This window comes from Periophthalmus magnuspinnatus, chromosome 6 (genome assembly GCF_009829125.3).
Source record: "Periophthalmus magnuspinnatus isolate fPerMag1 chromosome 6, fPerMag1.2.pri, whole genome shotgun sequence".
NCBI lineage: Eukaryota > Metazoa > Chordata > Actinopteri > Gobiiformes > Gobiidae > Periophthalmus > Periophthalmus magnuspinnatus.
Window position 1 is genome coordinate 26,359,102 of NC_047131.1, and position 18,078 is coordinate 26,377,179.

General features: G+C 39.5%; 1 protein-coding gene across 2 annotated transcripts in view; it reads left to right on the top strand.

Moving 5' to 3' along the window:
* Nucleotides 1–18,078, top strand: part of cdh13 (cadherin 13, H-cadherin (heart)) — a 334,193-nt gene that overhangs the window by 126,975 nt on the left and 189,140 nt on the right. The window contains exons 5-6 of one of the 2 annotated variants that reach the window (XM_055222714.1): nt 1,910–1,915; nt 3,092–3,244. In XM_055222714.1, the coding sequence (XP_055078689.1) occupies nt 1,910–1,915; nt 3,092–3,244 (159 nt within the window). Of the gene's footprint in view, nt 1–1,909; nt 1,916–3,091; nt 3,245–18,078 lie in introns of those variants that run through there. The other variant, XM_055222713.1, reaches the window with a different exon arrangement.

Below are 18,078 nucleotides of genomic sequence, written 5' to 3' on the forward strand. Positions count from 1 at the left end.
TGAGCCAGGGGAGTGCTGTGTGCAGGGCAGTGGCCACGTTTGTGATGCCGGTAACTAAGTACGTTAGCAAACCGTTGACAATGTTAAATTTAGCACTGCTTTGTTTAAAGTCTTAGGCTTTTGTCACCAACCTTTATGCCTCTCGTGTGTGCGGTGATGTGTTCAGAGACGTGACAGAGGCATTGCCCTCAGCTCACCCTCCACACCTCGCTCCAGCCCACAGCTACAACTCTATTTTACCTGCACATGCTGCTCTCACGCGGCTTCAGCAGCTTGGACCCTTCGACTCGCCACAAACATGCTTGATATTCCAGTGACCGCACGGTCAACGTGAGTGTGAGCAGGTGATCAAAGCTAATAACCCCCTGGACACTGCACAACATTGATGCACAGAAGAGTGGAAATTTGGCCCAATTTTATGATTTTTGTGCAGCTAAATCTTGTGTCAAAATGGGCCTGAAAATCTCAATGACGACCTGACATTATACTTCATTCCATATGCTTCGAATTGAGATAGCACAGAAGGAAAAGTTAAAGTTTATCTGTACATGTGTCAACCCTAGGATTTATCTAAGCTAAGGTCTATTTCTAAGGTTTTAGTTGTTTTTTTTTTGGTGGTGGCTTCTGCACTATACAAAAACAACAATGCACAGGTCATTTCAGTCCATCCATTTAATAATTATCGTTTTGACTGGCTGCCAAGTGAAAAGACTACTGCCCATCACTAAAGCCTCTGATTTTAATTAAAAGAACAAGTCAAACCTAAAAAAGAATAGATGAAAAAAGGAGGGAACTGAGATACGACAAGCCAAGTGGGACATGATGAGCGAATAATGAGACTCATAAGTATACGAGTACTGAAAAAGGGAGTAACAAGCAGGGAGCATAGAAGTGTACAGGGCTCCAGTTAAGTGAGAGGAGTGCGGGAGCTGTCCGTAGTGCTGAACTCTCATCATCTATGCTCTGTGAAGTGAGCGGTAGAAAGAGCGTCATTTTAGCTGCCATCCCCCATAAAAGACTCTCTCGTTAAAGGTGACCTCACGCCGTCGCTGTGATTCGGACCTGAGATCTCTGACATGCAGCTGTGCACTTAACAGCCAGGCCACATCCTGGAGTTTTCTATAAGGACAAAATGTACGCAGCATGTATCTATAGTCATTTTGGTAACACGTTATATTAGGCCACACTTAACACATCTCACTTTTTGCTAATTTGCATATATGTAAGTGGTTAATTCATTGTTAATTAGCATTTATTCAATGCTTATTAATGTCTTATTTTGCATAACCTTATTCTGCTACTATTTAGACCATAGACTGTGTATATAAATGGACATAGCGAACCTGCTAGCTGCAATGTTCCAAATACGAAGTGATCCTGGGCACGCTTCCGCCTTTTTGGTCTTGTCTTGTTCATATTAACCCGTTCTACATGATCCTGGTATTTTTAATGTCACTATCGTGTCCATAAATCAAGATATGAACATTAATAACAGACAAATCAATCACCTTCTTTCTGCAAATATGTAACTCGGCTTCAAATTCACTTTTAAAACTGCTAGCCAAACACTGTGGGTGATGTTTTTTTGTACTAATAGCAACCTTATTGTCAAAAGCCTCCTGGGATCATAATACATATGTGGTAAGATCATAATAAGCAGTAATCTTGGCTTTATTACTAGGAATCTGTCTGTAAATACATTAACAGGGCTGACCAAATACTTACATGTTTGTATATTGGCATTAGTCATTTGTTTAAAAATGTGCCCTAAAATAAAGTGTTATTGTCATTTTTGTAGGTGCTACTTTAGTTTGTTGTTGTTTTTCTCTATCTGTAATTGTTCTCCTGCTAATTGTGTCCTCTCTTTGTCTTTCTCTGCTCCCTGGACGCCTTCTGATGTGGGATCCAGTCACATGTAAGTAGATATTCTAAAAACAGAGACACACAAAGTATCTCGCATTGCACATTTTGCAGTACGCAAATATAGAGAACATATAATATAAATCATCTTTCAAACATTAGTTAGAAAGATGCGATTCTCATGAGGTTCTGATTTAGTGGAAGTAGAAAATGTAGCTGGGTTTACGCTTAGCACTATCCAAATCAGTACACACTATCCCGTAACTTCATTTTTTTCTTTCCCAGTTGGGCAGAGTCGAACTTATTGAGACTTATTGCATTTTTACTTGGTTTGTTCCATGGAAAGTTTCATTTTACATTGAGCTGTAACTGTTCTGAAGATACTTTATTCGAAAGGGCATGTACTCAGTGATATGACATAACTCGTTTTAAATTCACCAGCTGATGAACTTAATCTGTGATTATCTATAAATTATTCATTGAACATCCATCATTTTGCATAATTTGATATCAGTGCTTACAAATGAGTGCATTTCTGTGCTGTTTTTCGTCTAAAACTTGAAATCATCTTCTTAAAGTATTTGGTTTTGTCTGTTTTCTGGTGCTGGGACGGTCTGCTGTGATTGGTCATTCAGTGTAGGACCAGTGTCATAATTGGCTCTATGCTTATGCTAACATTTATTAAAGCATAAAATATGAAATACACAACCTCGTAAAACTAAAATGAATTAAAACAAAGAGTGCCCAATTGTTTTTAAAGGTAGAATACTTCAGTTTGTGGTGTTTTAATATTCACTATTTGTTATGCCTCAAAATTAGCATTAGCGTTAGCATTGAGGCACAAATATCTCTTTCTAAACTTAGCGTCCTCCATTAAAACATTCTTTGTATCTGTGTAGTGTTTAACATGTTGTCAGTGATATCCTCCGCTCCCTGTGTACCGCCTGATTTATAAATATTTATTCGTTTTAATGTGACTCGTCCGTATGCTGTTGTGCACAGAGCCAATTAAAGTTTGGAAATAGCTTAGGATTAAGGGTTATGAGAGTTTGGCTGTTAAGTTTAAGAACAGTTTAATGTTAGGAGAAGCCTTTGGATCATAGCATATGTGTTCGCAGTCTCAGTTTACACCATAACAACATCACAGCAACTAAACACTGTGAAAAATAGAACAGCCTTTTCACCGCGGCTGAAGCTTCCTCGGCTCTAAGCGTCTATATTGTGTGTACAGGTGATTTCCATGGAGAGGTCGGGCAGCCACATCTTCCAGCTGACAGGTCCGGGTGCTGACCGTGACCCCCGAGGTCTCTTCACTATTGACATCCACACAGGAGACGTATCAGTCAGCCGCTCACTGGACCGAGAGGCCATAGACTCCTACCAGGTCAGAACAACTCAGTCTACCTGTCTATTAGTGAGTGCAAAACTCCAGACACTCTCCCCCGCTCTGTTTCTATGTACTTCGAGGAGGGAGAGAGAGCGAAATATGCAGATTTACGACAGATATTTGAGCACGGAATATAAAATAAAACAAATATTATGGTTGCGTTGTGTAGCTTTTCTGGTGGGGAGTCTGTCATCTGCTTGTACGGAGATGTTTTTGTGTTTCCAATGCGCAAAAATACTTTGGAAAATCATACGTTCTTGCTTCTTGAACTTGCTTGTTTAATGTCATAAGGTGGAACATTCTATCCAAATAGCATCTCGATATAAAAAAAAAAAAAAAAAAATGCAGGTGGAGTTGCAGATGCAGAACATATGTATGAAATATATTAGGTTTATTTACGACAAATACTACTAAAACTGCACACAGGCCTCGATTGTGTTACCGCTTTTAGTTTAACTTTTATAGCAAAAGAAAAAGCACTTCTGTCAACTGGACAAGAGTTTAGACTGACCTTGACAACTGAGGGACAACACAGACATTTAGTTTTATTTATTTTCACTTGGTAAAAAATACAAAATAAAATACTTTACAAAATAGAACGCAAAGGAAGGTTACCAAATAAAAACTTCAAGGAGCTTAAAATGTGGTGACCTCCATCTAAATTGCATAAGACTCTAATAAAACAGTGCAAAATTCATACGCGCAGATTATGAGAGATAAAAATACGTCAATACAAACAGAGTTACGCATCGAGGTTAACAGGAAATACCATATGGGAAAGCGCAATTATTCAGAAGAAGCCGTTTAAAGCATCTTCAAACTGACATTATGAAAGCTCTATAAAAGGAGGAAGGCAGGCTGTTCCATACTTTGGCTGCTCTGCGTAGAACATTAAGCAAAAACTGGGTTGTGCGAGAGTAAGGGGCCCTAATAAGACGTCCACTGCGAACTGGAGAAGCATGAAATTCCTTGATTAGAGACAAAAACATTGTTGAGATGTTGAGGGGAGCATTTTTCTAATAGAACTGCAAACAGATGTAAACCGATTTGAAGCTGGTTAATTTGGTAAAACGTCAGTACTTTGGCTTGGTTGAACGTTGTAATAACAGCACCTTAATTAGCCTTATAGGAACACAGATTTCACTTAGTTTATTTAAAAAAATTCAGGCATAATTAATTTTTTAAAGCCATAAATAGGCCTGTATGGTAATTACTACATCAGCTTATCGTTCAGTATCATTTTTGGGGTCAATATTTATCATATTTACATTTTCTTTGGGAATTTTTGGGGTATTTTTTGGAAAGATGTTAAGTTTTAGCTGTATGAAGTTCATTTAATAACTTCTATGACTAATTACAGATACAAACTAAGCACCGAAGTGTTTCTTTCTGCTGTTTATTTAATGCAGCTCATGTTTTTTTGTAGATTTATAATAGTTTTTGTGGTATAAATCTGCTCTTAGTATTTCAGAGGCATGAATTAGTTCCAATATTATCGTTTATCGTCTATATTTACTTCAGCAATACAGTATATCGCACTTCAAAATGTGTTATCGTGTAACGTCTAACAGGAGGGACCAAAAAGACAGAACTCAGGGGAAGATTTAACAGTGTTTATTTATAGAGGTGCAAAGTACAAAATGACGGTAGATCAATCGGTGAGTTGAGAGCGGGGCGTTTGCCGTGGTCCAGGGGTAGAGAGTGAGTAGCAGAGTCTGAGACGGGACAGTACCGATAGAGAAGAGCAGGATCAGAGACGGGAGAGCTGAGCGGGTCCAGGGAGCGAGATCACAGAGATACGCGGACGATCTGGCGCTGAGTGTCAGGTCCTGGCTCCTCCTTATCCTCCCCAGGTGCAGCTTATTATAGATCAGCTCCAGGTGTGCACGGGAGGAGCCAAAATCTCCGCCCCAGCTCCAGGCTCAGACACAGAAGGGAAGGGAGAAAGTACAAAAAAGGGCAGGACCAACAGGGATCATGACATATCGTGACAGAACTAATTATTAAAAGTGTAGTATTAAAATCATAAAGTATTACCTGAAGTTTAGATGGGTAGAAAACAAGGATGTGTGTGATTCTAGCAGCTCAAACAGCATAAAGTTTGTTTCTTTTCGTACTGGATTACTGAGCTTTCGGCCTCTGCTTTGAAATTGTTGGACCTGCTCTTTCACTCTGCCCTTCGTTTTATTACAGATGATGGATTTGAACCCCATTACTGCATTCTCTATGAAAAAGTACATTGGTAACTCCTGTCTATTAGAAGAGAACAGCACTGTATACTTCAAAAACTGCCAGAATACTTCACCTGTTTGTTAGTCTGAACGTTTAATCCCAGATCACATGACTGCATAAGACTAAGGACTACCAGCACCAAAACTGAGACAGGAAACCGGGCTTTTAGCTGCTGTTTCGCTTCACAAAAATGGAAAACACTCCAAGTTAAAGCCAAACTGGATACACTGGTGACACAATTGCAATTGAATAATCTGGTAACGAACTTTTACACACAAGCCTGCACCTGTTTTTAATGTTTTATATGGACTTGTATACTTGTTTGTTTTGTTTCCGCCCATGAAAAAGAGAGCCCAAGTACTCTCATTGGGTAACCTTGTAGAAATAAAGATAAAAAAGAAAGAAATAAAGTAAGAAAGGTGACAGTTTAGGAAGAATTTATGCCTGACAGTTTACCACAGCGTGCACACTGTGTTTCATATTGCCTCTAGACGCAGTTTTTGTATTCAGAGTATTTATCTTAAGTTTCTTTTATTCAATGTGGAAGTTTGTATTTTCTTAACTGTAGGAACAATTTATTTGTTGCCAGCGCCTGGAGGGTTTCTCTGTAACAAAACATTTCCTCAAATATAAACAGCAAGTCGTAGGCTGTGAAAATCTTGAAGTGACTAGTGATTTGATTTGATCCTGTTTTCTGAAGCCAGACGAGAGCCAGGGTGTTCAGTGGGATGCAAGCTGTTGATAAGCTAACTGGGTTTAAGAAAACTCCAAGAAATAAGTCACTTGGTAAATAGCAGCAGATGTTAGGCGATAGGGAAGGCAAGCGCATGCACAAATCCTCACCAAATTGCATGATTTGCTTTTCTTACTTTATGCCTGAGAGAACAAATGTCTGAGTCAAGTTGTTTACATGCACCTTTGCACATAGCAGGTTAGGTTTATCAGAATATACGCAACATCTTTCTGCTGTGTAGTTTTAATTCTGCTGGTAAAAGTCTCAAACTACTGTAACTATTTCTTGTTCTTTTTGTTTATTTTTTGAACACAAGGGCTACTGTAGACCGTAACCTACATCAAAACAAGCACGAAACAACAAGAGTCTCAATTCAGTCTACCACTATAACCTAAATAACAGCACACTGCATTGTCATACAGATCTAATAATAAAATTTCAAGCCTTATTTAAAGTATTAAGGCAAAACTATATTAAATGCACTCGTCTGTATTATCCACTGTATTTACCACTTTACCATAGACTGTATATATAAATGGACATAGCTAAAAACCTGCTAGCTGCCGTAGGAACAATTTCTGGTTCGTTCTGGCACATTTCTGGTTCCATTGTCTCTTACTCCAATTCACTTGTCCCTCTCTCCCAAACTGCTGCTGTCAAATTTTTGTTTTAAAATGTTCCTATTAATTCTGTAAACCAAACTATTAACATCAACAACAAACCAATGAGCTGCCTTCTTTCCCCGAGGTCACTCCCGCTAGCGTTAGTAACAGGTTTGATTGACAGCATTGCAGAGAGGAAGGGACGTTACCTTCAGCGGCCTCGTTTCAGATTGACTCTTTCGTTGCTATAACACTCGCAGTCAGAACTCGGCTCCAAATTCGCCCCATAACCGCTGGCTTCGACGAGCTTCACTTGACCGGAGCTGAACGCTATGGGTGACGTCACACTCACTCATTCCACTTCTTTATACAGTCTATGCCATCAACCCTGAACTAAACACAAAGCATCAGATCATTACGCTATTAATGATCTGAGAAGACCCGCTCTGTTTACATGAGAAAGTTTAAAGGAGGAGAGGAGAGAAAGAAATAGCGAGATGATGGAGTGGAAGAGTGATTGAAATGACTGTTTTGGATTGCTTGGCTGGTCTAGAATGATATCTCTCTGTTTCTTATATAGAGAGGGATATCAGTCTGGTCACCACTCCCTTCATCGCTCCTCGCCTTCCATCACCAACACGACCGTGCAATCGGATATTTTTTGTTCAGTGACACAAGTGAAGCAAAGGAGCTCACAAAATGACATTTCTCTCACCTCAGATTAACTCAAATTAGTGTTTTCTTTATTTTTTCCTCGGAAGCAGCCATGTTTTTTTGATATAAATGGACCATGCATGTCTCTGATTGGCTAATCCACCTGTCAATCACGCGCATCTGAATTTGTAATGTGTGTTTTCTGGATTTCAGGCAACGTTTTGAATGTTAGCGTCTATGAATACAATTTATCTTAAGTGTATTCAAAGCAGACGGAAAAACAGTACAAGCTGACTCAATGTTCAGCGCATATGCAGATTTGTAGATATAGATTTTTGCTAAATTAAACACTACCAATGCGCTGTAATTCCCCCTCCCCCACCCCTGTTTAAGTCAGCTGCTCCAATGCTATAGGAAACAGATAACACCACACACTGTGCTTTTTGTATCTTAAATGCACTTAATGAGTTTTCTGCTCAGTCAGCACAAGAACCGAATAAACTCACGCACACTTCTGAGCCCTTATCCAATTGTTTCTGCTCATATCTTATCTCACACGGACAAATTATTAAAACAACTCCCTATTGACTGCAAGGCAATGGAAAAGTTTAAAATGATAGAAAAACGAATGTAAATGCATGTAGAAAGATGATGAAAATAGACTGATTAACTTATTTCCATTAAAAATAAATCTCATGAAGGTGCAGAGCTGACTCCAGTGGCTGATATCAAAAGCCGTACAAGTCCCAGTGCAGGTCTGTAGTAAGATAAGCATGATTTATTAGAACAGCTATGGGGGAGACTCCATTGTTAGCCTGTACATTAGCTTCCTAAAAGAAACTGAATCCACTTGAAATCCCTTATCTTGGTGTCAGGCGCTTGTTTGCACAGTGTAAAAACCCATTGAAGCTTCATCCTTCACAGATATGTCGTCTTACATTGTGGCTGTCCTGCTGCCACATTTACCATATCACTGCCCGTGTTTTTGGATTGTGGTTAGGCCTGTAAAAACGCGATTTGAAAAATGCCTCTCCAGCGTTCACATTTAGCCGTTTAGCAGCTGACAGTAGACAAAAATGATAGAACGCGTGTCACCCCTCCTGACATGCTTATTTATAACCGAGCTTCATTTTTGTGTCAGTCAGGAAACAATACAAGCATATACAACCAATTTTGTTTCGAAATATATTTACCAAATAACACTACAATGGAAAACAGGCAGAAACGTATGAATGTGATGTCAAAAAAAGCTCGTAAATTCCGTCTGGCCTCGTAATTCTTAGATTGGATTCGCATTTACTGTTTCCTTTGTTTTAGATTTTGGCCGGACAAGCACAAAAATACAACGCGGGACGACGGAGAATAGCACTTAGCATCAAGGCACAACCCGCATTCATGTACCAGTGTGCGCAGACGAAAATATAACTGACACGGTTCTATACAAATGTAATTTCTCAGCCAATTTATCAATACTTTTCCATCTGAGTCACCTACAAATTGTTCCCAGTCCAGATTTAACTCATTTTGCTGATTTCACGCAAAACGTACACAAGAGTTAGCTGAACTTTTGCACTAGTATCTGTCAATAAATCAACATAATGCACGTTTTGTATGAAAATGAGTGTTCAGTGTTGCCTACCGCACTCCGCTCAGCCTGTTTTGTAAATAATAACTTAAATGTAGGTCATATCTGCTAAATTGATGAGGGACTGCAGTGGATTTCAAGTCTGGATGCTTTTACAATCAAGTGGTTTAGCTGTAGACTCGAGCCAAGCCTATTAGAACTCATTGAGTGTACCCTGAAACACAGCCACTGTTTTTAAGGTCATAAACAATGTATCCTACTGAGACTGTCTGTGCCATCGCTAATGCTCCTCAGCGCTCTTATAATGACAGAGTGATGTCCCTGTGTCATAGGAGCGGCTTCACATGTCGTAATGCGTTTTGATAATAAGAGGCAGGAGCGTGTGTACTCCCAGACACATCACCCTCACCTCATTTATCACAAGTGGATCCTGATTCACCATTGTGCTGTGTGATTGTGTGCATTGTGTCTGTCTGTTTATTATTGACCAATGCCGGTTTCACAGTTGGATTTTCTAATTTTCTGTTGGTTAAATCAATGACGTTGTTAAGCCCCAAGAGGCAACTGCTATTTTGATTTTTAGGCTTTACAAAAATAAATTGAATTGAATTGAATTGAAGAAAGTGCATTAAATATTCAAAGGGCATTTTACATTCATTATTAGTCTATACTTTTTCCAGAAATATGAAAGGCATTTGGCTGTATACATCTGTTATGAAAGGTCCTGTGTAGCATTGTTAGAAAAGCTATGACATAATACAGTATTTGAAAGCATTGCAGAAGTAAACAAGGCTTTTCATTATTGTTCTGGGTAACAATGGTGTCACAGGGGTCATCTCCAGGCAGATGGAACATGGGATTCCTAAGTAGGCTATTATGGCAGGCACTGATGCAGACAAACAAACCTGTTTAAAGTAAATATTTGTCGTGGGTGAAAAAACAGCTGGGCCACATGTTCTCACGGATTTAATGTCAAACATTATTTTCTTATTAGGCCCAATTAGGGTGAAAATGAATGTTAATGAGATGGAAAATGGAACGGATGGGGATGGGGGTGTTTGGGAGAGCCGGGGTCAGACGACAGTGATAGGAACAGTCCTAATTGGTTTAGAATAGAGCCAAGATAGAACATAGAGTGATAAATAACAGCCTTGTTTACACAGGTATAGAGTGACCTCTGGTAATGCAGGTCAGTGTACGTGTGTGAGCATGCCTCCCTTTGGGTTGCACACATTGGTTTCCACAGTCGTAATTGTTATATATCACTATAAATATGACTTTATTCATTCATATTGTTTACAATGGCGACGGTCTGTGCTATAATATTCACATCCAAATACATCCTATACACAACACTGTAACAAAGGTAATAGTATCGTATCTAAACTATCTTTGACATGCCCTTCTAATGGATCATGGTGGTCATAAACTTGTGGCCAATTTGTATAAATGCACATATTCCAAAGAGTGGAGAAGAGCACAAAGCAGAATGCACTAACATTTTCAACCTGCTTTTGAATAAGGCTTACAAACTGCATATGGAATGTAATGGTGATATTAGGTACTGGCCTTTTCATGTTGTAGTACAGGACAGAAAGTGGAATCCTCCCCTGTGATGCTCAGTGACAGTCCATCTAAAAGTCCCAGCTCCCTATATTTTCACTGTCAGACAGCAGCCCACACTCACTCTCAGAAAACACCATATGGCCCTATCTCACTCTCACAACTGACAGCTGTTTAGACTTTTAGATTTTTAGAGAACCATCAACTTTCATTTTGCAGAGCCTTCATAGCGGCTTTGTTAGCCTGTCAAGCACATGAAAATATTTTTTTTCCCAATATCTACCTATTTTTGCCAAAGTTTTCTGCTTCTGGTTTAGCCTCCTTGATACTTATGGTCCTATAAAGTATTTTTGTTTGTGACACTATAGCCTAAAGCAGATGTGTGCAAACGTTTTCACTGGACCACAAACTGATGATCAACATGGCGAATCATTCAAAAACATAACATTTGTCTAAGATCTGCCCGTAAACTGTATAAAGAAGTGGACTAAGAGAGTGTGACGTCACCCATAGTGTTCGGCTCCAGTTAATCGAAGCTCATCAAGGCTAGCAGTTATAGGAGCAAATTTGTAGCCGAGAGTATCATAGCAACCAAAGAGCCACTCTGGAGCGAAGCTGTTGAAGCTAACGCCCCTGGTCGCTGCCCACTGGTTTGACAGGAAGCAGGCCCTTAGCAACGCTGTCAATCAAGCCTGTTGCTAACACTAGTGGGAGCAACCTTGGGGAAAGAAAGCAGTTATCTTGATTTATGGGCGCAATAACTAAATCAAAATACCAGGATCATGTAGAGCAGGTTAATATGAATATTTTAGGACCAAAATGACGTGTCCGACAGCAACAGTTACAGAAAGAGTAAAGTAATGTAAAGTGAACTAGAGCCAGAGTCAATGGAGCCGGAAGCGCGCCCACGATCACTTCCTATTTGGAACGTGGCGGCTAGCAGGTTAGCTATGTCCATTCATATATACAGTCTATAGATCTGCCGCATCTTTATTCAGGCTTTGAACCAAAATATTCGGTCTGCCTCACACCAAAATGTTATATATTGCAGTTAGCATTGTGGGAAGTATATAAACTTACACAAAAGGCAGTACTTATGGTTATCTGGGCCAATTCACTGCAAGTCCCGAGGGCCAAGTTAAAACGGTCGGAGGGCCACGTTTGGCAACCCGAGCCATATAGTTTAGACTCGGCTTGTCTAAAAGTTCTCCAGCAGCTTGGCTAAGTTCCATCATAAGGAATACAGTCTTTGTGGCACGCATTTTTGTTCAACTGGGAATCAAAGACCATCAGTGATACTGGGTTGCACTTTTTCAGTTTGCATGATTTGGTGTTTAGTAATTATTTACATTCAGGTAGTAGAATGATTTTGACACAGTTAAGATATGGCGGTAACTAAATCAGAATACGTCTTGGCTCTGTTGTTGGTTTCAGATTCTGGACCGTGATGATGTCATCCTCACATGTCATATAATTTTCAATAGGTTTTTCTGCAAAATGTTGAAACTTATCCTTTTGATTAGTGTTTAGAACCCTAGAACCTTCAATAATACCACAAACATCAATATTTTAACAACATGAATTTTAGCTGCCCTCCACTTTTATTAAATATTGTTGGCATATGACAATAACCTGAAAGACCAAAGAGCCAATCTGGAGCGAGGTTGTTGAAGGTAAATAGACTAACCCTTCCTGCTCACATCGCTGGTTTAGCAGGGAGCAGGGTGCTTAGTAACGCTGTCAATCAAACCTGTTGCTAACGCTAGCAGGAGCGACCTCAGGGAAAGAAGTTGTCTGATTTGTCTGTTATTAATGTTCATATCTTGATTTACGGACACAATAGCAAAATGAAACACCAATATCATGTAGAGCGGGTTAATATGAACATAGCTAACCTGCATTTTAAAACCAAAATGACGAGTGACAAATGATGAGTTTTTCAGTGTGAAGTGGACAGGAGCCAGAGTCATTGGAGCAGGAAGCGCGCCCATGCTCGCTTCCTACTTTAAACACGTGGCTAGCAGGTTAGCTATGTCCATTTATCTATACAGTGTATGATCTGAAGTAACACATATCTTCACAAACCAAAGATGTGTCCCAACTCTGTGTGCATTCAGAACAGTTTGATATTCTACTAAATATACTTAGACTTCATAAAAGGAAACCATTACATGTCACAAAAAACTGCCAGAGCCACTATTAATGTAGGTTTTAGCCTGGCCGATCCATCCCTGACAAGCCTCTTATGTAGTTTATACAAGAGTGGAGTGCATTAGTGCAGTTAGAAGGTACAATAGCTGCTGACAGCTTCATCTTATACTCCCACCCAAGTAGGTTTAACTGTGAATCAATATATTTCAAAAAACAGCTGCTAATTTCTACTAATCCTTGCTTTACACCCAGCATGCAGAACAAAGATGCTAGTTAAAGCATTTCAGTGCAGCCTCCCGCAGATATTAAAATTCTTAACCGTGTAAGCAGTAAGCGCTTGAGGCTTTTCTCATTTAGAACACAACACAACATTTATTCATTTGGCGAGTTGGCAAGATCTAGTGTGTTGTTTAGTGATGGGACTTTGGCTCCTTTGTGGGATCTGAGTCTTTTGGGTCCGTTCTCTTCAAAGAGCCGTTCAAAAGACTCTTTAATCATTTATGTTTATGACAGAAGCCAATGTAAGAACTAATTTTATCTACAAATGACCAACACTCAGATGTGTTTAAAATGGTTCAAACTGAGAGTGGGAATGGGTTTACCATTTGGAATTATGAAACTCCAAATAAAAATGTCGCACTACAATAATCATTTTTAAAAACTAACTGTTAATATGATGCCCATTTTATGTATTTATTTATTTATTATTATTATTATTATTATTGCCCACCAACCTCTCACTCATTTATTTTAATTTATTTATTTGATAGGGACAACAACACACCACAACATTTGTAGCCAAGACAAATTTGCAATGTACATCCCTAGAAGTACTTTTACAAAAGTCAAAAAAGAAACACGCAGGGTTCACACTATAATTTAACAATATACAAAAGAAAATGCAGGTCCTCACTGATGATTTATTAGATGATTACACGTCTGAATACTCTTTAAGACACGTCGTATTTAAAACCAGCCCAGTCTATGTCCAGTTTCAGCTCAGGGGCACCTTCATATTCCCATTGGAGGCTCTTCGTGTGATGGAGTGGGACTATGAGCTCACTGAGGACATATGGAATGCTACTGTGCAAACATTTATACATCAATTTTAAATGACCAAACCTGATAATATTTTCAAAGCTATGAAAGTGTAATCTCTGCGATATCTGGCAACGGTGTGTTCTAACCCATTCCTTGTCTAATATTTTGATGGGGCTATTGTTCATCATTCTCAGTGGCTTAATTTTGCTGTTGTCTGTGACCAACACGTGATATAAAAATCATTACATGCATGAAAATATTTGTGGCATTGGTTCAATGTTAATCAGTTTAAAATTACATAAAAATTGCAACGAAAAAGATTGGATTCTTTTTAAAAATTAGATCCGGATCCAACTGTTCACGTTAAGGAACCGTTCAAAAGAGCCGACAATTACACCTCATTATGTGTTTGTTTTTTTCATGTTTATCTTGGTCAAGAATGAGCAGAAAAGGTCAAGAGAAAATGTGCCATAATATGACTGCAGGTGAAGGTTACGTTAATGGCTGTACTTATATATAACAAAGGTGCAGTGAAAATGTGCATCTAAAGTGCTCACTGTTCAAAGTACTACACACTGGGCAGCTGCTGGCATCAACACTGTGAAATAATTTCTTTGTTAGTCTTGATGTAGATTTGCTTTTCTTCTAGTCTAGGTCAAGTTTAGTGCAGGTTTAGTTTAATCCCACTTTTGTTTGTCTCTGTCTAACAAAGCAAAATGGGCCAAATCTAAATAAAAATAACAAATTCTCTCTATATTTTTTTTTATGCAGAGAGATATTAGTTCGGTCACTGCCTCTAGCCAGGCTTAAACACGGCTGTGCAACCAGATTAGTTCATTTAACTGATGCGTGCGAATGAAGGAGCTCATTGGTCATCCATCACATTGCAACAAAATTCAATTTTTCTAACTTTAAATTAACTTTAGAGCTTTGTCCATTAATTGTGCATGTTTTTCAGTTCATTTAGTATATTTTTTTTGTTTCTTTCTTTTTCCTCATAAGCTGTCATTTTTGTTTTAGTGCGGATGAGCCATGTGTGTCCCTGATTGGCTAATCCACCTGTCAATCACACCCATCTGAACTTGTGGAGGTGCACCGAACCAGACTCACATATTCGTAACTATTAGGGAAGTGTGTATTTTGGATTCCACGCAGGTCACATAGCTGTATGCCCTTCAAATTCATACACAATTTTCACAAAACAAATCACAATTAATAATACTGGCTTCACTAAACATCATGCGTATGTTCAGGAATAATCTTGCAGCTTCAGCAGACCAGCAGCTGTGGAAAGCCTCATTTACAGCACACACGTGGGTTTATGAAGGTTATGGCCGTAGACAGGTGAACCCCGTTGTCCAAATCCCTCTGCTGTTTTCTGCTTGGCTGGACTGCAATTTCCTGGACTTTGGAGAGCAGGATACGCTGGCCTGCACACAGGAAAACAGGGCCGATGTGCTCTTAGCCCCTGTATGTCGGCCAGAGATAAAGGACACACACGGCCACAGCACACTGCCCCCACCACCTCCCACCAAACAGACCTGCAATAATGGCTGCTATACCTTTAAGAAATAGAACGGGAATATTTCTGGTCACACTCCATCGCTTCTTACCCCTCTGGTCTGTAATTTGGCACTTTTCTCTAATACTTGTCAAGTTAACGTGACCCCCTGCTGCGCACACTTCATGTTTGTTGCTATTATGAAATAGAAAGATCAGGCAATGTTACGTTTGAACTTAAAGCAATAGCGTGAAGTAGGTTTTGATTTCTTGCAGGCAGACAGCTTGAGAGTGAGATGAAGTGAACCTGAATACATCTTGCTAACTAAAAGAAATCAAGATGTATGTGTTGTAACGGAAAACAAGATGAATGTTAGGAAACTGATTTTTTTTTTTTTATTTGTCTTTAAAATACTTGAAAATCAGAACTTCATTTTAGATGGGTTCCACTGGTCCCAAGTTATTTCTCACTCAGTTTATAATCGCTTTTTACAATACTGAGACACCAGAGCAAAGTCTTGTTTGCAACATTTAGCATGCTAATGTGTACTTCCTAAATATCAGACAATAAAACAATTTATAACTACAGTAGCTCAGTTGATGTCTGTTCACTGATCGGAAGATTGGCGGTTCGAATCCCACTCTCAAAATGAACATCATTGGTAAAGCTGTTAGTTTAATTAGTGGCGCAATTCCAGCTCCTACAAGTGAATACTGTTGTTGTGTACTCGGGCAAGACACTCACCTTGTCCCCAGTGTCTGGTGTATGAGTGTCTGTGTGATTGGGCGAGTGGTTCTTTGGTGTAAAAGTGCTTTGAGTGACTTGAAGGTGGAAAAGTGCTATATAAAAACATAACTATTTACCATTTACCATTTGCATCCAGACAGCACAACCTCAAAAGCTGCTTATACAATATATCTATGCCAGGATAACATGAATTTTCCTCAAATACATGGGAAAAATAAACACGTACAGAACCTGTAATCGTTAAGGAAGAGATTCCAGACCAGGTAGAGAGTTGAAAGAAGTTTATCTCATGAGATGAATAAAGTTACAGACAGCAGGCAGATGCATAGATGTGTGTGTGTGTGTATGTGAGTGTGTGTGTTGGGTGAGGTTCTGTGTACGTTTGTATTGAGAGTGTATGTTGGTGTGTACGTACAAAGGAGCCACCCAGTACTTATACCCCAAGAAAGGTACTATCTATAGATGGCCGGTTGGCCTATATGGACTCAAGCTAAATTTACACACTGTCCATACAAGGTCATAAATGGAATACCATTAACTGTTCACAGAGATAGAATACGTCGCTAACAGATGCTTGCGGTCACTAAAAAGATGTATTACTAGACCTCTTTATTAATCGAAAGATGAATACCCATATCATGTTACCAAAGTAGCAGATTCCAGTGCCAGTGTCCATTCTTAAAATAAGCATGTTTCACATTCTTACAGAGGAACAAGTTCACCTCAATGCTGTAACACACAGTATTCAACATCAGGTTTAAGAGTAAAGAAATGAAGCAAAAAAATCATGCTTTCAGAACCTTTATTATTAGATTTGGTGTAACTTAGACCATATAGATATTTTAATTATTATAAACCTTATTTAACCAAAAAGTGGCCCATTTTATATAGTGACCTTATACTGAAAAAAAAAAGTCTACCCGCTTTCTCCGTTAGCGCTGCTCTTTCCCTGGTGATGGACTTCAAATCGATAAAATCAAACCTGTCCTGCTGACCTACTCTGACATGTTCCTGAAGTTCTCTGCATTCTTTTTTTTTTACAGTAATCCTCCCCCCTCCTCGTCAGGATCACGGCCTCTCACTCTTGAGTTTGTGTGTCGAACTTGCGCTTCACGAGTCCGCCCAAACTCCCTATAGTCACAGTGCAGCGGCTTGACTAAAAGATAACCTGATTAAAGCGCCCATGGCCTGTTACACAGCCCGGGGCATAGGGGCTTCTAATTCGCCCTGTCCACCTCCTGCAGGGGCACGCGGCACTCCCCATAATGCACTGCGTCTCTTACTGGGGCAGATCCGCTTTCAGCCGTGCCCACCGGAGACTGTCATTCTGCCAGAAATAAGCAGATACAATGGCCGTCGCTGACCGCAGAAGTCATGGAACGCTGTAAAATGGGTCAGGGCACTTTACCTGGGGGAAGAGCACAGTAATTACAGTAAAAAGAGACAAATGCACTGCTATTTATACCACCGAGGAACTGCTTTCGATGAAGGCATGATTTAATTCAAATACTCGTAACTTTTTCGTTCTAGCGCATGGCGATCGTGCTGTATCGTATCGTGCTTCAGACAAAAACTTTTCCGTGCCCGCTCTTCCTTCGGGGCCCCCTACTGAGTGACTGACACGTAAATTTTATTAATCCGACCTTTCCGATGCAGCAGATGGCTTTAGATATCTTAAGACAAGAAATAGTTCATTTGTTTGCAGCGGTCCAAACTTATTTCTCACCTCCCGAACACATTTCTAGCATAATTATTCACTGTGACGGGTTTATAAACGCTTTTCACAACTTTCAGAGGTAAAAATAACTAGCACGCTAACAGCACACTTTGCCTTTCAGGAGGGATAAAAAGAGTCTAATTAGATGGAGACATTTTATAATACATCTATAGTATACGATGGCAAGGCAAAGTTACATTCTTACAAATCTAGGCTCAAAGAAAAGTGCCAGATTTATAAAAGCAACATATTTAAAGGCGCCATGTATAGAATGACACCATTGACACGAGTGAGAACAGCTTATC